This window comes from Acromyrmex echinatior, chromosome 3 (genome assembly GCF_024713525.1).
Source record: "Acromyrmex echinatior isolate Ae372 chromosome 3, ASM2471352v2, whole genome shotgun sequence".
NCBI lineage: Eukaryota > Metazoa > Arthropoda > Insecta > Hymenoptera > Formicidae > Acromyrmex > Acromyrmex echinatior.
The window spans coordinates 14,386,419-14,410,193 of record NC_141854.1 but is presented as its reverse complement, the minus strand read 5'-3'; the positions used below and the strand labels follow the sequence as shown (position 1 = coordinate 14,410,193).

At 30.1% G+C, this 23,775-nt stretch overlaps 1 protein-coding gene across 4 annotated transcripts in view; it reads left to right on the top strand.

Moving 5' to 3' along the window:
* Positions 1–23,775, top strand: part of Fhos (Formin homology 2 domain containing) — a 164,782-nt gene that overhangs the window by 104,878 nt on the left and 36,129 nt on the right. For all 4 annotated transcript variants that reach the window (XM_011061874.2, XM_087404668.1, XM_011061872.2 and 1 more), the window contains one exon: positions 17,567–17,625. In XM_011061874.2, coding sequence (XP_011060176.1) covers positions 17,567–17,625 — 59 coding nt within the window. The remainder of the gene's footprint in view (positions 1–17,566; positions 17,626–23,775) is intronic.

Below are 23,775 nucleotides of genomic sequence, written 5' to 3'. Positions count from 1 at the left end.
AATTAACCTTCTTCCGCGAATAAAGAAACAAGACTTCATTATTACAAAAGTCTGCAATGAGAATGGCATGTCCTTAACCCAATTCCTACGAAACCGGAGTTTCGGTTCGCAATTGAATCGCACCGGACGTAAGTTCCTTTACTGAAAACGGGACTTCCATTGTGAGATAAAGAGATAGTAGATATATATTTCCTCTGACGATATTGCGAAATTTTTAACTCGAGTATTTCTTTGCAAACCATCCTTTTCTTCTTTGTGTTGCTCTCTTTACCCATTTTCTGAATTGTCTATCCATTTATCTAATTATCTATTTCTATTTCTTGATGTGCGTTTCTCAAGTATGAAACATCGAAACTCTCTTAACATCCATCGGAACATCTTAACCGTGCTACACACTGAGCCCATAAAAGTACTTCGCGTTACATGGAGACTCGCTCGTCGTTTCTCTGTCGTAAACACTGCCTTTCCGCACGAGCCACCGCATTGCAGCCGCAAGAAAAGTCGGAATCTGTTAGCACCTTCAATGTTCCTTAAGGATTTTCTGCCTGTTATACTACACCAAAGCACGATTTCTTATACTTCCGTAGTTGCATCACACATCATGAGTTCAAGCTAAACCATTATCATTTCCTTTCTCTACCCATATAATCTGAGATGTAATATATTAAAGGAATTGCTATCTGAGTTAGTTAATCATGATCGAGTTCGATTACATTTTATCCGCGATTTTATCTATTCTTACGTCAGTATTTTAATAAATTTAATTGGCTTCTTTGTTGATTTCTATACATACATACATGTATAAATAAAACTATAATTAAATATTTAACATCAGAAATAGGATTTTTACGATATAAACATCAGAAAAATAGGAGACTGAAAAATTATATGTTTACATTTTTTTGAAATTATTTCTATTATTTTTAATATTAGATATTTTATTATAATTCCAAACTTAGTTCACACAATATTTGATCCAAGAGAAACATTGAAAGTAATATCCATTAAAATTTCACCTCATATATGTTGCGAATTTTTTGGAATGTGTTACAATTTCTAAAATATTTTTGAAATTTAATAGACAAAATTCGTATTATTATATAAATTTGTCGTGAAATTAATGACTGAGTTGATTTAGGAATTTGTCTAAGAGGTACATTAAATTTCTTTTCAGAACTCGAACCATCATCATGAAAAGTTCGAGATATCTTAATGTATATAATGACATTCATTTATATGACCGCAATGAGCTTTTTGAAATTATTCTCTATCATTTCACGCCAGTATATCGGAGAAAAATTAAATTATTCAAAAGGATCAAAGGATTGTTAAATAAATTACTGACATTTTGTCTATCACAGGATTACGCGGTAATGGTGAAATTTATATCACAAACTTCATATTAGTCATTTGTTACATTTGTTCTGATAAAATTTATTTTATTTTTATTGTATCAAGCAAATTCTATTGGAAAAATAATTGCATACAGTTATTAAATGAGAAAATCGTTGTTAAAGTAAAATACATCGACGTCGATAATTATATAAATTATTAATTAAATGTTAAAAACAGCGAGTTTTATGCCAATAGAATATAATTATGGAATTTGTTCTGGACAATGAAATTCAATCAGCTTTGTTTGAAATTCAGTTGTTAAACGGAAGAACGTTACTTAAAATGAAATTTATTGAAATCTAACAGAAAGCTCTTTTGCGTACAATTTCACAGTAAAAGCATTTCGTTTTTAATATGATTTGCAGTATTTATTAAAATAATTAAACGTATTTGTAACAACAATTGGATAAGCAACTAATTATTTTAAAATGCAAAAGATTAAATGATTCGTATGTGGCGAACGTGTGTGTACTTTTCTCTCGTTTATCTTTATATACACATCCCTTTTGACACTCTTCACGTGTTTGAGCGGTCTGTATGCACCGGAAGGAAGCTCAAACTATCGAAGTGCGAGACGCCGGCTGCATGCGCCAGCACGCCGCCAAGAATAGCGCGACGCAACGGTGTCGTTCAGGAATGCCTGGAATCGTTCGTGAGAGCATGAACGGACTGTCCAGAGTCCAATGTCTATAGCAATAGGAATGAAAATGAGGACTAAGTGACAAGGAGAACGCGAAATTCAACAAGCGAAGCATGTTGAACTGTCGTTCATTCACGGAAAATAGTTAAGAATCGATACATTTTTATAAAATGATCACGTTTGTTGTCAGTATTGTTTTAGAATGTAAAAATAAATAAGATTGATATCTAAGGCACGCAGGAAATAACGCGTACATAATTATAAGCATTAATTATTATTTCATATTGTACACATTATGTAATAGAAGCAAAAGCGTAAATTAATGCAATGTTTCGTAGTTTTGGCAATGGTTCGTAGCTTTATTTCATTATCTAGAAAAAAAATAAAGCGACGGTACTACAAAGTATTTAGATTTATTTTGAAAGAACTGCGCTATTAATCGAATACTGTTAGCAATAAATATTTTAAAAAGAGAAGAGCAAAAAAAAAGAGATTTCAATGAGGTTCGTTATGTCTACGTTGAATCCACGTATTTTACGTGAACTGCGTAGTCAAAAATTCATTGGACATAGTATCCACACGAATGTAACGTTGTGATTTTATTACCAAATTAAAATAAATTTTCTTCAAAATTTCAACATGAATTCTACATAGGTATTTCCATACAGATTTTTATGCATATAATTCATATGTAGAATTACTGACATTTAACGAGAATAAAATTAAAAGATGGTAATATGGAATTCATGTGAAAATTACATCAACTGTCACTCTATGTAATATACGTTAAAATTTTGATGAAATATCATTCATGACACGTGACATTCATATGAATAGCATATCCATGAATTTTTGTCCATGTAAAATAGTTCACGTAAAATACGTGGATTCTACATGGACACCTCAAACCTATTCTCATTGGGATAGATTGCGAGCAATACAGCAATAATGCATGGAAAAATATTTGTATAGTTTACATTTTGCACATTAAATGTTTTCTGTAATTAAATTATCCATACTCTGGGAAACATCTTCTCATTTTGTATACGTATTAAGCAAATTGGGGCCCATCATTAATTCCTATCATTAATTAATTTATTACAACTTTAAATCTTTATCTAATTTTTTCTGAAGTTGATTTTATTTACAAAAATGTGTTGTGTCTTAACGTATTTGCTAATTTTATTTAAAAAGACGTATGCCTATATAGTGTTAAGATATAAATAATGATGGAATCATTCAACTTGCGCTTTTTAATATATAACATATGCGCACATGCTGAAAATATATTAGACGAATACATAGACAGAGAAGAAGGGAGGATTAGTAGACAGTAATTTATAGCACGACGAGGATATCGATGAGCATGGATTACCAGCGGCGTGTGATTAATTGTTGCCGTATTAGTTACCGTTACGACGTGGCCGAACTCGATTAATTACCATGCCGTCGCGTCGCCGTACTTTATAAGCCGCCGGGTAAGCGTCTTTTTTACGCGCTGTGGAGGGTAACGTATGAGTGCGGATTAATTAACGATGAATATCGACATCGGGGCGACGTTGCGAAAAGTGGCCGCGGTTCGATTCGCTTAACGATAACGTCGACCGTTTTCGCCGGCTGTCACGACAACACAAACGTAAACGATCCGCAGTAATAAGTTTGATATTAATGTGCATTATCAAGAACGGACTGAGAGAATACTGAAGTTTTCTCGCGCGGGAAAATAGCACGCGAGAGACTTAGATAAGGACGTAGTGAAGTTCTGCTTTATTCAGTCCATTTGTAATCTTTAAGAAGTTTTAATGACTTCTGAATTATCTGTGATCAAAACTTATCAATGTCATGGCTCTTCATTCTGTCTTTATAACACCTTTTTAATGGCCTGTTTTATAGAAATATGAATGGTTATTAATTATAATGAATGATGTAATATAATAAAGTAATTATGAAATAATTATTTTAATATATTTTACACTGTTAAAAGACACAGATATCAAAAGAGCGGTAACTTAGTCTCTTGAATGAAATAACATTATTTTGTCATTTTTAACTTCCATTTATGTCTAAATATAAATCCATTTGTCCATTTGTGTTGTGTTTCAAAACAAATAACATCCATATACCATCCATAATGCACTTAGTAAATAATAAATTCAATTTGAATCAATTTTAATAAATTTTCTATAATAGAATTAAATTATTATTAACTCTATTATTTTAGTCTCAGTTCTAATTAAATTAATGACATATTGTGAGTAAGCGCAGCGGTGATCTATAAAAATGATTAAAAATATCTCAAATTGGATAAAATTTATTATTATGAATTTTATAGAAAGAACACCTTTGTCGTTTATTAAAAAAATATTGTACATATATATATATATAAATATATATAAATATATATATATATATATATATATATATATAATAAACAAATGAATAAGAATTACTTTTTGAAGACTTTTGGCTTATAATTATTCTGTTTAATAACTATTCGATAAATTAATTTATGAAATCTTTTAAGATCATTTTTCTACTTTGAAGAGATAGATAATTGCTTTTACTCCTTCCTTTACAGCTTCCATTCATTGAGCGTAAAACGTAAAAAGCAGTCGCTTTCAGACTTGTACAAAACTCACTCACGGAATCTCATTGTCTACATTTGTACTTGGCTAAAACCTTTTGAAAGCGAAACCTCGTTTTCTCGACCTGCATTGCTAGTATTAGTATTCCGAATTGGTTTCAAGGCAGTCATAAAGAAGAGAGTCGCTTCTAACAGATGGACAAAAACAAAACGATTCGAAATTCGTATGCCCCATCGTTCGGTACACCTGAGTTATTAGAATCGGAGAGCTATAACGAAGCAACTACTACGACTTTGTTACGTTTCGATGAATGAGCGATCTGTGAGGCCGCGAGGCTTTTCCATCTAAGCGCTATGATCATTCACGGGGTCGTTTTTCTCTCCCTTGAGGTGAGCTCCAAGAACATTGCTTTAAAGAAAATGTCTTCACTAAAATTAATCACATATTTAGTCTGAAACATCTCGTCGATGATAATTTAGAATCATTACATGTTTTTTTTATCCCCGTAAAATATATGTCCCGAGGACTACATGTGAAATTGTTTAGATAATTAGTGAGCTATGATACGCTCTAGAATAATGTTCTCCAACCCCGTATACTTTGTAGTGTACGTCTTTCCCCGCTTCTGATTCTGTTATGCGCTTCCTCGCTCTCACGAGTAACCAAGGTGGTTACCACGATAGGAGTAGACTCAGCGAATCATCCGTCTGCAACAGAAACCCCGAGATATGTATCTCTCCACCTTGGCTAACAACCGGAGATTAACGAGTTGCTTTATCCGTCGACGTACACCCGTCCGCCGCGCGCTGTAGAGATATGAATTCTTTTCGCGGCCGCATGAAGCAGGGTAAGAATGGAGGATGGTATCATCTAGTCGGGAAGGAGTTCTTGGGACGAGCAGACAGCGTTAATCACACTTGCGAAAATAATACAGCTTCGTCGGAGAAAATGCAACACCGCTACATTACGAGAGCGACCGCATACTGATGTGATTGTTTAGCTTAAAAGAGGAATCGTCGATATTAAAATGATTATAAAATGATTATAAATCGATATAATTAAAATAACATTATTTACAACATTTTTATTAATATAATTTATACGAGAGAAGAAAAAAGGAGAGAAAAAGAGGAAGGGAGGGGAAGAGAAAAAAGAGAGAAAAAGAGAAAGAGATTCTGTAGATAAAGAAAATTTTATATAGACTTGGAAAGTCTTCAATTCAGTCGATATTGTCGTATCTATTAAAGCTGAATTTTTATTAGATCGTTTTAGAAATATTACATTAGAATTTTTATGTTATCAGAGTCACAAAGCAGATTCTGTGAAAGATACTTATTGCATTCTTTTTGTCTGTCTCTTTCTTGATCGGGAAATTCTCATATAGAGTAAGATGATACTTTCGCAGTGTGCACTTCCCGCGTGCAATTGTGCATAAATACGGTACAATCAAAAAAAGAATCGTTTGCTCATGCGATCCGCTTTGTAGTCGCTCCAACTCCGGTCGGTCTCGTGTCTACATGGGAAATACGCTACCGTACTTTTGTAATTCTTTATTTTCTTCTCTTGAAGTACAATAGTCTTCAAAAATTTAAGTGTATTCTTTAAAAGTTAAATGCTCTTATGCTAATAGCGCTAATATATAATCGTGATAATGTAATTTTTATTTCTAAAAATTAAAGCGAAAATAAAATCAAAATTGATTGAAAATTAACATTTGGAATGTCTTGCTTGATTTTATCAAAATAAAATTGAAATATAAAAATAAAATTGAAATATGATAAAAGTTAAAGAAAGAGAATAATAAAAATAATAATCTTTTAAAAAAGTGCTAAAATGGCTATTTAATTCTTCTTGGAAGAATTATAATCTAGAAATTCTCTCTCTCTCTCTCTCTCTCTCTCTCTCCTCTGAAAAGAATTAATTTCCATTAATGGATTATCGATTCATAGAAGTGGATCAGTGGCAAGATTCTTAGTCACGTAACCAATGATATACATTTCCGCTATAGATGAAATTTCAACGAACACAGAATCAATTTATGAACGGGACTATAAGATAAAATCTGCATAGACTTACACAAACATACAGTTACTATATCATCTGTAGTGGCGCATGTGCACGTCGTAATTGTCGAAAGAATATTACATATAACATGCGTATGTGCGTATATGCGCGAATGTGCAGTATAGCGACCACTCAGCGTTTTGATCTCCCACCAGTTTCTATTGTGGCGAACGTAGCGACCAGGCAGCAAGAAGCCATCCTGGTACCAGCCCAGTCGTTGCTTAGACCCCGACTCCATCGAGAGCGCTTCTCGAATCTTCGACACGGGCAGGTGGTTTCTTAACGCGTTCGCGAGATCGAAAGTGAGATTGGACTGAGTACATCGTCTTATTCTTTAATTATTTTGGTGATATGACATTACGACAACGTGATGCCGCCAGATTGGTAAATATCTATCAATTTTGTTACATGTTTTTGTAGTGATTAAACAAATAATTTCTATTCTCTTTGGTTAATATTTACTATTACTATTTTATCTTTAAATATTTCTTGAAAACATTTTATAATTGTAAAATAATTTATTTCAATTAGAACAAAAAGCAGATACTTTAGATATTAAATATATTTTACATCTATATCTCTCTTACATAAGATCTTAAAAATTAAAAGAAACATAAGTTGCCTTATTGTATATTTAGCGAAAAATATCATTTAAATTTTATCTGATTATTATTATCTGATTATTATAGATTAAATAGCGACAAATAGCATATATATCTCTTTTCTTTTTTACTGGCATTTTTTATCAAAATGTGATGAAGAATTACAAATTTGGTCAGTAAAATCATTTTATTTAACAATAATTCTGACTTATATCATGACATATTATTTATTGAAATAGAATAAAGCAATTTGAAAATAGCATAGATATGAATTCATAATACTGTGACTTTGAAATATGCAATAACTGGAATATTTGGAAAATTTGAAGGAAAAATGTTTTTCATTCTCTTTTTGCAGATACATTATTTGTTCTCAAGTACACATTTTTTTAAAAATAGATATGCTATTATTGTATATAAAATTTGTATTGAGAATTTGATTTTGGTATAATTACGTAATTTCAAAATATACGGCATTATTATTCTTCGTCTCTCACTAATGTTGAAAAAAGGGATATTCACGAAGGCAATTGCTTGAAGGTAATAACTGAAGAGAGAAATTTTTCTGTAGACATCAGTGCTGGTTATGCAAAGAGCATGCTTGAGACGATTCGACGCCTCAGACATGCATCTGCATCTGGGATGCAACAGGTGCAACGTGTCCGGGAATGCATTTGAATAATTGGAACGTACGAGCGCGCGAGAACTACTTCGCATTGCGTTAGGATGTCTCAGCAAGATCGATCATGATGATTTTAGTTATAGCCGTGTTCGATACATCTTTCATTAATGAAACTCGATAGCTGTCTTTTGTATAATTTATGAAAATATTATCGTGATAATTCTATATCGTGATATTCTATTGTAAAGAAACACTTACAATTATAAATTCATATATTTCGAATATCTACGTATTCATATAGAATAATCAAATTCAATAAACTTCAAAAATCATATCTAATGACTTCATTATTTCAGTATCTATTCTAAATTTTTTTGAAATTAAGAAAGGACGACTTATAATAATATGATGGTCATTAAATTCGTTTATTTTAATATAACAAATAACATTTACTCATTAAAAAAAAAAATTACTAAATTATACTTGCAATTTGTTTAACTTATTATTTTATACTTTAATGTTTTATATATTATTCTAGAAATTTTATTACAATTAATTTATTATAGAAACATATTAAACATATTATACAGATAATATTTATTACAATTAATTTTTTATATAGACTTAATAAAATTTATTCAACAAAATTAATGATTTATCTTTAAATTTCTTGAAAGATTTGATTTAACATATTATCGAATATTTAAGTGTATCTTGATCGTTTTGATACATATATTATATTATCTGAATTGAAAAGTTTAGTGATTTGTAAAAAGACGTATCACCTTATATTATTATACGTATCTAAAAAATATAATAAAAATAACGGTTTTCTAATTAAGATATATTTTGATGTATTTTGATGTATAATTTAATTTAATTATCTTTGGAAAAAGCTGATGAGATTTAATCTTACTATTCTAAAACATATTAATTATCCAGCATTTCATAAGCAGAATTATAAACCTTTTTCTTCTTAAAAATTTTTGTACTTATTAAAATTCTAATAGACTCGATTTTTATTTTATTATGTAAATGAACAATTCGCATTTTTCTTGCTTAAAAATATCTGAAATATCATTGGATTTTGATTTGATTATTATCGTCAGTATCAATTTAATTCCTCTTGCTCTGTATTTTTTGCTGCTTGGACGACACGTGTGATTAATTTATTATTGCATTTATGTCCCTAACAGCTTTTTATGTGATTGTATTTCTGGTTTGGATTCGATCATTAAGCAGAGACGTGATTTTATTTTACATAAATTAATTAAATTGGTATTTCTCTCTCATTTAAATATCGGTACTTCTAAAATCAAAATAAATCTCAGGTGAAAACGAATAATGATTTTTCCTATATTATATAAATAGTTTAATGTTCTTAATCGAGAGGATCAAGAAATATAATTATGATTATTTCATGTTATTTAATTTTAAAGAACTTTTAAAAATATTATTTGTATTCCGATACACTATTTTCTTAAAATGTAATGATCATGTCTTTCGAAATTTTCTTCTACTCTATGATCATCAGAATATCTCTCTGGATTGTAAGTGTTCTTGTCAAGGAAAGAGAGTCATGCGGTAAGCGGCAAACGCCGAACGTAATCGAAGTTGTTGGCAATACGTTGATTCCCTTGAAACGTACTCATGAATCGCGTTCATGATTCGATGACATTCCGTGGCGATTGTCGGCCCCTTGACTTTCACTCCCGCGTTTCGTTGATCGTTTGTGTCCGAGGCACGATCACAAGCCGTGACTCGGTCGTTCTAGAAGGTGAGGGCAGGAAAGGAAGAGCGTGCCTCGTTTTCTTCGAGTTCATTGAATCCGTTCGAGTACTGCAACTTGCTCATACTTGTGCGGCGTAGCGTCCTGGAAACGTGCCTTCACGCGAATAGATCGATCATCGATCACCCCCTATCGGACACCAACAGTGAGCTCGGCAACCTCGATGTGTTGCGCAGTTCTTTCGCTCTTAATTCTTTTAACATTATAAGAAATATTTTATTTAATGTGTTGAATTAATATTAAACTACAATACATACAAAATATGATTCTATTTTGTGAACATTCTATGTATTACATAGAATAGATAACATTGAATTTCGGATTTATTTTTTATTAGATATGAAATATATTTTTATTTTGCAAAACTTTAGGTTGAAGAATTGTGGATTTACATAACATTAAGAATTGAAGATTTTTAGAGAATTAAATAATCAGGATATATAATGAAACATAAAATGCTTATATAAGTGTCCACAAATGGGGAGGGGGGAGTGAATTAATTATATATTTCAAATAAATACAATTTGCAATTGGAATATACTTCATCAAATGAAATTAAAGTAAACGCAATCGGAATATATAATTTACGCACCAACATTCGCAGAAGGTCACATAGGCATTTTACTTACATTAGATTTATTTTTGCAGTCGTTCAAATATTATTATTTTGTTTCAACAGTCCTTATTAGATTAATATTAAATAGGTATTATTTAATAAAATTTAATATTGTAAAAATAATTAACATCACATATATAAATATTTTTTATAATTCAACTAAGTTTTTGTGAATTGAAGGAGATGTACTTTTTGAATTGATCAACTGCGTCACGTTTATAACTTAAAAACGATTACCTAAAGGTTCCTTTATAGAGATGCCATTTTAGCCGTTTAATAAATGTCCACTTAAAATCAAATAAATCATCATTGGGACATTATCAATCAATAGCATAAATTATATTGTCAAATAAAGATTAGAATATGTAACAAAATATTGGAATAATTTTAATTTATAATAATATTTTTTTCATCTCTCTTTCTAATATTTATAAAGATTTTTTTTTATGTGACAGATGTAAATTGAATAATTGATTCCTATTCAAACGTAGATAAACATTCAAAGTAAAATTAATAATTATATATTTCAAAGTTAAAATTTTTAGAATGAATCAATAATACAAATGGTTTTAATAAATTAAATTTTAGTGATATAGAATATACAAATTATTTTTTTTTATTTATTTTTATTAAAAATTTATATTTATAGAGAATTTAGTTTGACACTTAACTGTTAAAATGTTTAACTTTATAAAATACGCTTTATAAAATATTTAAATAATCTAAAGGAATTGTAATTAAAACACTTTACAACTTTAGAATATTTTAGTTCGTATTTATACATACTTGTCTCTAATGAATAAATTTAATAAAAGTTTATTGTTACTTGATAGGCGGTTTTTACTGATAATGTGTGCATTTAATTCTTGCACGGTGTTTTCTCTCATAAATATTGTGTTTTTCACGATTTTATGTTGGAAAATGCTATGAAATGCATTGCTTTAATTTAGACGTTATTTCTATTAGTCGTAGCAATTCTCTTTGTCTCGAATGGCTAGAGGCGCTAATTAGCTTTGCGATTCCGGAAAACTGCGAAAATCGTGCTTGTTTATAAATACTTGGCAACTTGCTTTGCCCAGTTTCAACTCGATCACGCATAAGATGAGTCGCAGAATATCGTATGTCGTGATGTGTGCACGTTTCCATATCCGTATTGTCGCATGTCGGGTGTGTGGGTTCGATTTAAATACTGGCGTACCAATTAGAGGGGTTAATTCCTAAGTGATTTATGACTTCAACCGGGGGAGAGCGACCTGACCTTAAGCTTCGTCTCTAGTATCGTTACGCAATCGCCGACGAGCTTTATTTGTACAACCGTTAATCGACTAACACGCGCGCACTTTACGCACACCCTTTACGTGCATGACCTCGGAGGATCTGCCGGAATATATTAGCTGCTTGGGTGCTTGTTAACAGCGGACGATGCTTTATACCGAGGGGAAAATATCGGCGTAGATTTGTTATCATATTTTAAACTATATTTAAATTAATAAATAATATTATAGAAGTAAAACAGTATAAAATTAATTCTTATCGAAATCATAATAATAGTATCTAATAAATTAGATAGTAAACGAGGTTATGTGATAAAAAATATAATTATTTTTTGTTACGATTAGAATTGAGTATGATATAATTTATTATGTAATAATAAACATAATAGTTACAGATTGAAACATCATGAGATAATGGGCAGAAATAAACACATATTGCAGTGTTTATATTTCTGTCATATTTCTTTACTGTGTTTATTTTCTCATTATCTTGGCATTTTATCAAATGTTGGTATGTCTTGATAAATTATCGAAAAATTGATAAAAAGTCTTCTGAATTAGCTAAATTATCTAGTAACATTAATCGACTCAGCAAATTGTCGCAGGATTTTTCTTCTTACAAGTAACTCTTGATTACATCTCGCAGTTTGTTAGAGAAATGCGCTTGTTTTCGAAGTCACGCCAGTGAATCGTCTTTTTCTTGGCAACTGCGACTTTATTTCGTTACTTTATCTTACATAACTTCGCGAGGGAGGGGTGTATTCGAAAATTTACTCGGAGATAGTTTCGCACGTGCATCATGTCATTTCGTAATCGTTCTCGTCGACAACAAAATCGAGATCACCCAGACGAATCATCAGAAAACGACGAGGTTACCTGATCCTTTCATCCGCAGAATCGAGCATCTCGAGGTGTAACGAAATGAAGAGGTCGCGGCGGGTTAATATTGGCCATATCGTTTTATTCTCAGGAAAATCCAGGTGGATCTCTATCATTAATCTTCATTGCAATCGATGAATTGCGTTAGGAATAGTACGATAGTTTGTACTGTGCCTTCCTCTCCTTTTTCCTTCTTTTCTAATCAATATACCTGATTTTTTTCATTTTCATAAGAAGGAACAATGGATTTTTTCATTCTTAAAATTTACTGTAGATAGTAAACATTTTCAAATTTTTGATAGACATTGTTTATGAATATATATATATACATACTTGTACGTTTATAAATTTTTATTCTTCTAAAATATAAAATTAAACTTTATATTTTTTAGATGTGTTTTTATTAGAAAATTGTATATCTACATATTTATAGTATTTATGTATGAATGGAAACTATATAAATTTAATGTTTTTACAACATGTGTTTGTATCTTCTATAATATAATAATAAATTATATCTCTCAAATATTACTAGAAAATTAATACTAGTTAGCTCACTTTCTGTTGGCACAAACTTCTCAGCACGAACATCTTTAATTTCATACTCGATCGAGGTACAGGAATCCCAAGCGAACGCTCGTTCACTTCGTAACTTTGTGATGCATAAACTTTTGAATTAAAGAGCGCATGGATAAAAGACGAAGTATCGATAACAGGTATTGGAAACAACTTCGCCAGCTATCAGTGCGTTGTTCGCCAATTGAAAACTGTCAGCTAGAGTTATCGCATTTAAGACAACGGCATTTTGTTCTCCACCCTTCGTCCGGGGAATTACGATTAATGCGCCATTAAGAGAGATTGGAAATCGTTTCGACCCCGGAGACTTTCGTCGCCCAATGGCACGGACGACAAAGTTCCCACGGGCGTCCAGGATTTTGCATTCCATTTGCCGAGAACGTTACCCGGCTTCGCTTTCCTTTTCCCGAGGGTGCACTTGCTGCTAGCAGACTAGCGGTAGCCACGTTGGAGGTAAATCGTATTTGCATGAGGGTTTCTCCAGCTCTCCTCAGGTAGATTTCGACGACCTCCAGTGTTCTATGACACCGTTCGTTGTTTCCTCGAGAAAGTTACGACGTTCCATTTCGAGAAGGCACTTTAAATCGTCGCGTGTGCTCTTGTGTATGCAAAAACATCGACGTTCGAGCGCACTTCTTTGTCTCTAACTGAATAATCAAATATATCTAAAATAAAATTGATTAAATAAAAAAAATTCTCGAGTTAGTGAATTTTACAATATTTTACTTTTTTATAACAAAAAATAAAAATAAGTTAAATTAAAAATTCTTAATTTATAAAATATGAATATTATTAAATTACTTATCTATTACTTATTAATTATTGTTAAATAATCTTTTTTTTTAATTTCGCTTTAGAGTTAGTAATGGCGAAACTAAAATTTCGTTTTAAATTACAAGTATTTAATCATTGCGACATGACAATTGAATTGCAAGATCGATAGGATTAAAACGGTATTTACGACACCAAAGCATTTCGCTGTATGTTTATCGTGAAGTAATCGTAAATTGCTATTGCACTTCTGCAGAAGAAATTGCGACTCGGTAGAAGCAAAAGATGGCAGCTGAATGTTTACGAGAAAACGGGATGCGCATACCTAGTTGATATTATTATGGCATTGAACTTGGCCCCGTGCCTGAAACTTTTTAATTTATTCGTGCAACCTTTGCTTTTGGAGTTTGTTAACCCTTCGCGGTCGTTGCCATTGGAGCAACGTCGCGTTGTGGCGGCTGCTTGTTTTGCTGCTTGGTGATATATCATTCGATGCGGTGCATCGAGTAGAATGTTCTCGAGCGAGCATTTTGCAATGTTCAAAGTTGAAAAAATTACGATTTTGAAAAATTACGAAACTTGGCCATACACACACACACACACACACACTAAGAAAAATGTCTAATTGGATTAATTGGAATCTTGATTTAAAAAGGATTAGAATTTTTTAGTTAAATGTACTGGAATTATAGTTGAGTTAATCAGAATTCTGATTGTATAATTAGAATCTTCCGATTTGTCCATTTTCAATCAGACATTTTTCTTAATGTACATATATATATATATATGTACATTAAGAAAAATGTATATATATATATATATATATAATGTATATATATATATATATATATATACTGCATTTTATCAAAGAATATGGCTACTATTATATATTCTCTATGAACCCTCATACATGACTATTATTTGCTTCTATAATGTAATTTCATAAAGAAACTATAATAACAGAACATCATCATAAATTCTTTTATTTTGAGTTAATCTTTCTATATGTATTTTAAGATTTTATGTGTATATATCATATTATAAAAGTGCATAAACTTTCAATTAGATAAAATTAAAAGATTCCAGAGATCAAGATTGTCATTTCAATTATATAATATATTATTCAATTTTATATATTATTCTTTATATTATAATATTGTACTTAAATGAAGCCATTAGATAATTGGCTACGGTATTCATTAAATTAGTTTTTTAAATTAATCTTTATTTATACTTTTTTTTTATTTTACTTATTTTTATAATAACTCGTAACACAATACCTTATGATTTTGTATTTATATTTGTGTATATATTCGACTGTTTTATTTATCATGTTTAAATTTAAATCCGTAAAATTATGATTAAATATGTCTTTTACCAAAAATCTTTTATTTTGCCATTTTTTTATTGTATCATTTAAGAATCTCTATGAAAGATTTAATTATTCATTTTAGTTCCATTTTTTTTTAAACGTTTAATATTACTTACCATACCGTTTTTTTGTAATTTAGCCTATTGCATTCTATATTCATGCCCTTTGCTGACATTTAAGAGGGGTCGCCTAACATACTGCTACGTCCGCCATTATTCGTGGGAAATTCAGGGCGCGTAATCGCATTCTGACTCCCTCATTTAACGAGCGGAAACATTATTAACGAGCGTATACCCGAGTTTTTTTTTTTACCTCCGCGCACCATCGCCACCACCATCGCCGCTACGCCGACGACTCTTCGTCGCTTCTTTTTCCCTCTTCTTTTTCTGAAAGCCATTGTCTATACGGTCGTCGCGGTTTCTCAGCGACGTGGCGTGGGAAGGTTCGCAGGGCCTTAAAGTTCGCGCCGTTCAAGGTGAGGTGATATGCACAGGGAAGTCGAGTGCGCCACTCTAACCCAATTTATGTATCGAGGCACGTTGTTGTGAAGCAGCATTTACACCAAAATCGATGAACGTTTCCCTTTGCGAATTGGTACACTCACGGGAACTCCATTACAGTTGTCATATGATGAGTTCATCGCTACTTGACTATTCCGTGGGGAACTACTGTGATGCTTATGGAATAGCCCACTCCAGAAGTTTCCTATCCGAAAGCCAATTAGCTTGTTTAGTTGTATGGCAATTAGCACAGAATTTATGCATATAGTTGATACTATATGTCACACAAAAGTTTGTAATTATAATTCTATTTCCTTTTAATCACATTGTCTAATGAAGTTATATCAATTTAAGCCAATTTGTGAAGAAAAAAACCGAGCTGCTTAATTTTTTAAAAGGAGGTATTAAAAAGGAACCGAGTTCAAAAGGTGTAAATAAAAGGTGTGATAAAAGGAATAGTATATTTTATGCATTCTGATTACCTGTGTGAATATGGTAAAGTTATTAAAAAGTTTGTAGCATTTGAGAAACACGAAAATTGAACACAATTATTGTGTATTTATTCAAATTGCAATATTTTGCTCAATTTTCGAGGTGTTTCTCAAATGTCATGAATTTTTGCTAACTTTATTATGTGGAAAGTCAAAATCTAAAAAAAAACACTATTTCTTTTACTTACACCTTTTTGAGTAAAAATCGACTTTATTTTAATATTCTCTTTCTTTTATTAGCAAAAAATTGTTTTGACAAACATGCAGAATATTTTACGCTGATTAAAATATGTAAAGATTGTTAATATGTTTTTGAATAAAAAAAACCTTATCGGTAATGATGATAATGGTTTTTATTTTTCTTAAATAAAGCTGTTAATTTTTTGCTTCAAAAATAAAAATTGAAAATTTAGCTTATTGTTAAAATGTAATTTTATTCAATAAACAATAAAAGTAATAAATACTCTTACTGTTAACGTCAATATTGTTGTCATCAATATCAAGTCTTTTCAAAGAGATTTATGATTCAATAGAATCGGTTATAATACCATTTATTCATGTTATATCATTTATCATTCTCTGATACATATTTGTCAACCAGAAAAGAAACATTCTCTAGTTTTCTTTTATTTAAAAAATAATCAATATTATATGGCTTTTTAATACTCAGTCAGTTTTATTTATGATAAAATATTAATTTATAAATCATGGAACTATCCATTTCTTATATATACAAAAAAAAATGACACGGAATATTTGTTACGTTAAATTTACTTGAAAAGTTTTGCAGAAAAAAATGGAGCTGATTAATTTTTACATCAAATCCTCGAATAAATAATGCTTAAGTGTTAATATACAATTACCATTTATTATATAAACTTTCTGGAAAAAGTATCTTAAAGATTTTTTCTATTTTGAGCATTTTAACGATGAGCATGTTGAAATTATGTTAATTTTTTTGTCTGGATAACATTACAAGCCATTAATTATTTACTTAGTTGATTCAAGAAACAAATGGTAATAACTGCGTTACCAGGTTATTGTGTTATTATGTCAGAACAAAGACTGTATTATAATTGCAAATTTATAAATCTAAATTTGAGTATACATATGGCATTCCATAAAAACATATTTGTTGGGGTTCGCACACTGTGCAAGTGGATTAAGGAGTCCTAATTAAGTAATTACTGAACGCGATTAATTTGCGGCAATAACTAATTAGTATCCATCCGCGATGGGATGAATAATAACGTGTTTCAGTAGGGCAATAGGCCTTTCTCATCTCCTCCGCCTCTGTATCTTTAATTACATATTAATATGTAACCCGCGCAGCAATCAACATTTCGACGCGCGTACTAATCGGTCGCATTGTTTATTCTTTTTGTTACAGCCGGAAGAACGCGATTATTCTCAGGACCCAGCTGTCCGTGAGGGTTCACACCATCATAGGTAAGTATCATCTCTTTCTCTCTTTCTCTCTCATCGTAGATTTCTGATTTAAATCTCGCAACGGGCTCCCACGATCCACTTGGATGGCTCATCCATGCCGACCGCGCGCGCTGATTCCTCGACCCTTAACTGGCAGCGTCGGGTCGAGTCTCGTTCTAGTTACTCGGTCACTTGTTTCGGTTCACTGACAACGGCGACCTTCTGCTTATAACTGTAACGTTGATGCTGCGAAGCATTGAGTTTTGATAATAATGATCAGATGGAGGAGGATGACAGAGAATAAGACTATATAAAATTAATGTTTTACGGGCATTTTGAATAATTTTGTTTTACCAACTTCTAATTTTGCTTAATTAAAATTATTGATAATTAATTACCTATATATTATGTATTTTGAGAATAAATAGTAAACTTTATTATAATTTAATATACAGAAATTAAGTAAATAAAAAATTAAAAATTTATAATTAATTCTTTATTAATTATAAATTTTTAATTGATGAATATATTAAAATTTATAATATAAAATTAATTTTTTTAAATATTTAATATTAGAAATTGAAAAGATCTATAAACAAACAACGTGTAAAAATATTTCCATTAACAAAATTAATTTTTTAAAATTAAGAAACATATAAATAAAACTTATAAATAAAACCTATAAAAAATTATTTTAAATTAGATTTCTATAAATAATTTGAGTAATTTTTACAATAATAATAATATTTGTTACTTTTTAATATTACCTTTAATTGTAAATATATAATAATTTTATGATAAAATATATTTAGGTTAAACATATTTTAGGTCAAATCATTAGTATTTTACTTATGAGGTCACTTGTTTCACTAGCAATAGCAAACTGTATGACAATGCGACCAATCAATATTTGTGGGTGAATAGTCACGCACATTTAACCATTATAACACGAAGAGATTCAAATGTATAGGGACCGTGTATCATTAATATGAATAATTTATACTGATTGTGATACCGACATTGTGTACAATCGATGACGTCTGACGGATAACATATATGTGTATAGTTAATCATAATAGTGTATTTGTAAAAACGTAGATATTTATATTCATTGAAATTGTACAGACGAAAATTATGTACTGAAATATGTAATGTGATTAAAAATTGTAGCATTTTTTTTATTTAATAGTCTTCTTTTTTTTTAAAAACGTCAGTAGTTTTTTAATATTACAAAACTTTTTGTGATCTAAATTGTGCGAACAATTATAAAAACAATGAATAACGCATAATTAAATTTATAACATGTTTTCAAGCAAAATATAATATTTTTAAATATACGCTACGACATAATTATACAATGTCGTAAACAATGAGCTCTGTTGCCTGTTGATAATTAGCAAAGTAATGACTATGCCGTTGAGTGCGGAACCCTGTACCTGTGAAAATCAAGCTAATCCTTTATCGTGGCTCAGCGACCATCCATCACCGTCTATGACAGACGGTACTTAATCACGCAATGTCGAATAAAAACTCCCTTCGTTCTACATTCTTTTTACCTGTAGCGTTACAAAAATCGTTACTGAAATTACAACAGCAGCAAATACGCACCTCTGCTTGAACTTTTCACCGCGCCAATTGATTCCTAGTTTACAGTTTAGAAATACCTAATTATTTATGTTTATATCTAAACTGTGTAATATATTATGAAAATATTTAGGAATTCTTAATTTTTTTATTCTAGTAAAGCTTTGAAAATTGAAATATTCAGAACGTTCAGAAAATATGATTAAAATAGGTTTATATATTTAAAAAATATGATTAAAATAACTTTCACTTCTTTTCTCTTTACTAGAAGAAATAAAAGACCAACATGATTTGTGAAAATTTGCGTGATTTTTTCAAATTGGAAACAATCATGTTTTTACCATGTGATTGTACCATAAATACTTAATACTAAAAATGGATGACATTATTGAAATTTTTACAAGAATACGATGAGTCAATAGCTTCGGCTTTTCTTATTGACAGTAAGTGCATTTTCTCGGCGATTACCTTGAACGTTTTTATTGACATAATGGAACAAATTGGAATATTGAGAAAATACGAGAAAATTGAAATGTGTCGTGGAGATTTTCGAAACTACTACATTTATTTTACATTTTTTTACGCATAATGCATACTGTAAATGAACTTTTTCAATTAAAAAAACGAATGATTTATTGTTTTATAAATTTTATGAAAACGAAATAAGCGACTTGTATAAGGTATTATTTTGATAACCTTGTTCTGATTAAACCTTATTATGTCTGAATTACTATAATTATCAGCATGCAATTTAACGACTCGTAGAGAAATAATGTCTGTGGAGTTCTATCTACATTAAAACAGGTTTCGATAGCTTATTATTATTATTTATTTTACTTACAAGTTTGCAATATTTTTAGTTTCACTAAATCCACTTATTTATTCCTTTATAATTTTGTAGATTATTAAACTTATAGATAATTAAAATTTTGCATTAAAATTTTAACGAATGTTCCGCGAATATTAAAAATATATTAAATATTTTTCTAATTTATATCAATTTTTTAAAGTTTATTATTATTCAAATTGTTTAAATAAAATTTTCTTCCTAATTAATTTTGTTATGAGAATGTTTTGTACCTGAAAACTATAATAATGTATGTAGAAATATGTATATGTATGTGCGATGTATGATTAAATTTGTTTGTGTGAATAAAATCTTGTCTCTTGTATTACAAATTCTCTCTCTCTTTCTCTCTCTCTCTCTCTCTCTCTCTCTCTTTCTCTCTCTCTTTCTCTTTCTTATTTCTATTAAGATTATTACATTATTTCCGTTATAGTGAGAAGTATTTCTATAAGATGTTCAGATGAGCTTATTTGACTTGCTAACATCAATTTCTTGAAAATAACCAAAGATATTCCTTGCACCTTTTCGTCATGTAAATTATTCCTTATGGGATTGGTTCAGCTGTCAGAGCTGTTTCCTGCAAGTAGACGTTGTTATAATTGTTAACATTTTATTATATCTATTTGTATAGTTGAATCAATTGTAATTGAAAGATTTTTTTATCAATGTTTTATCATACATTTTTTTAGATATAATATTTGCAAAAATGATATAGAATTACAAATTTTTAAATGAATTTTTATATTGTTGCTGTGTGTGTGTGTGTGTGTGTATGTGTGTGTATGTGTGTGTATGTGTGTGTATGTGTGTGTGTCAGTCAGTCAGTCAGTCAGTCAGTCAGAAAGAGAATTATATTTTTTTAGACATGATAAAAAAGGAAGGCTAATAATTTCAAATTTTTAAATTGGACTTAGAAAGTTCACTTCAGGAAAAAGATTAGCAGTATTAATATGTTTTACGTACGCGTTAAATTTGCTAATAAATAAAAATTTTGCTAAAATGTTTCATAGTTAAATACTACAGAGAACGAAATTTGCGAATGATGTGTGTCAGGTACACCTGCAGGTTCTGTGTTCTGGTTCATTGAACTCTGTGAAGGCGGTGGAGGAGATAATCGAAGGTACAGAATAAGTAAGAAAAAAAGAAGTTTCAAAAGGGCAGAGGAGCGGAAGCCAAAGTGGACCGTGCCGTTTTACATATTTTAACGGTTCTTCGTGTATCTCCGACCCTCGTGAAATTTGTCTGTCTTTTTTTCATTTTAATCCTTCTTCTCTTCTTCTTTCTATATGACTTAGCTACTTTGAAGCGAATAGTGAAGACGATTATATCTTGCAAGAATATCCCTCGTATTTTATTTATATTTAAATACTATTCCAAAAATATCTTAAAAAGCAATGGATATAAGAAGAGCTTACAGAATAGAGATTCTTAGATAGAGAAAAATTAACCTAAAATAAGGGTTTGTAACGCGTCTGTGAAACTTTGAAATGCTTTAACCTATATAAATATTTTCTCACATATTATTTTTTAGTATATTTACTATAAATAGAAATTCTTAAAATAAATAAATGTTTTGATAATAATTTATGGTAAAAAAATGAGAAACAAATATTAGAATAAAGATAAGACGTGATAAAATATCATCATAATCACATTATTAACAATTATTAATATATATGATTATATGGTTAACAACAAACAATAAAATTTGATAATTATATGAATGCAAAATTAACTTATTGCGTTTAAATAAATACATATGCATCAAATATAAAAATTATAATTGTTATATATCTAAACACAGTTCTTGTTGAAAGCGTTACAATTATTACGTTCCATTGCTCATTTATTAATCGCCTTTTATCTTCGCATCGATGAGCATGAAGTGTACTTATCATGCGGTAACAATTTCACTATTCTGTTTCGCTCACAAACAGATCATACAAATATTTCGCAGCTAGCTGGTTAACTGGACGCATTACATAGCACGAGATGTGCCACGAGAGCACGTTTTCACGTATCACGCGACACATGGATTCGGATTTCGCTCACGCCGAAAAATCTGGCAATAGTATTCGGTTCTCCGCGGAACGGTTAGATGTTTTAATATTTAGTAACAAATGGAAATTTTTACGAATTCTAAATTTTTAATAAATTGATCTTTTATTATTATTTGATTGTAATAATAGAGATATTTATTTTGTCGAATTTTTTTTTATTTATGTAACTTATTAAAATAAATTTATTTAAATAATAAACTCTTAATTTTTTACGGCATTTGCTGATAAATGTTAAATTTAAGACTGAAATTACTATAAACAGAGATTACAATTTTTTATTATAGATTTTAATTTACTGTTATACAAATTTTATAACATCTTATTCAAATAATATTATCTTATTAGATTTTGAAAGCTAACTCACACGTATCGTAATTAGCAAATTTTTTTTGTATTGTAATTGTTTTAAGATACAAAATGAAAAAAATGTGAATTCAATTTATAATTTCTTGTTTAATATTTTTGATATTTTTATATTTTTAAATCGTTTCTAATTCTCTTTGCTACTCTTATATTAGAACAATGTTATATGCCAATTGGCATTGCTCCTGGAACAAACAAATTACGGATAAAAATAGTACATAATAACATTTATCACGCCTCATGAATATTATAATATTCCTTATCATATTACTTTTCTCGTAAATTAGATATCGTCACGACTTTTTCGATAAAATAATTACATTAATAAAATAAATTTTTAATATTGAATGCCTGTGAACTTGTTTATTTTGAAAATATTTACAAATATATAGATATCTCATATTAATATTTTGATTATACTAATTTTTGCATCTATATGAAAATATTATTGCTAAATATTTTTGAAATACTAATTTAAAAGTAATTAGGAACATATTTACATAACTTTAAATATAACTTTAAAGAAATTTAACAAAATATAAGTACACACATTTAAAATATATAAAACGTTATTTTTTCTTAATTCTGTTAGAACCAATTAGATATCTAATCTACAGCTATCAAAATAAATCAATAAATTGTTTAAAGTAGCATAATAAAATAAGCATAATAAATTAACGCAGTAGCATAATAAATTAACATTGATCGGAATGAAAATTAAACGAAAGTGAATATATAGGCGACAATAGCGCATTATGGTGTAGTCGGCAAAGTTGCTTAGCAGCGAAAAGAAGATACCAAGCGGAGACAGAGAAACGGAGCAAAAAGGATCGAAGAGGGGACCTTTGCTTATATGGTCACTGATTACGGAGGAACCAAGGGCCTCAGGGCCTTGAGACCGCTATTCTTAGAAGACGCGTCGTTTGTTCTCTCTTCCTCGCCTCAGCCTTCTCCCCGACTGCTTCGCAACTACCCTGCAGCGAACTTCTAATTACCTTTGCTTGCATATCTCCCTTCTTTCTCCTTCTCGCTCGTTTTTCTCATCACTCCTCTCCTTGGATCATCTCTCTCCTGCATGCATTATACATTTGGAGATCGCGTGATAGCTATGGATTATGCATTCGCACCGGGCCTTCTTTTCCGCGAAAGAAATCGCGAATTAGGTTTGCCACACTGCAAAACTTGGACAGACGAAAAGGCATAGTTACGTAAAAATTGCAAATGAGATGAGGCCACGTTAAATGAAGAGTAACTTTATATTTATATGACATCATTATTAAACAGATTTTATATTAAAAAATTCTTTTAAACAAAAAA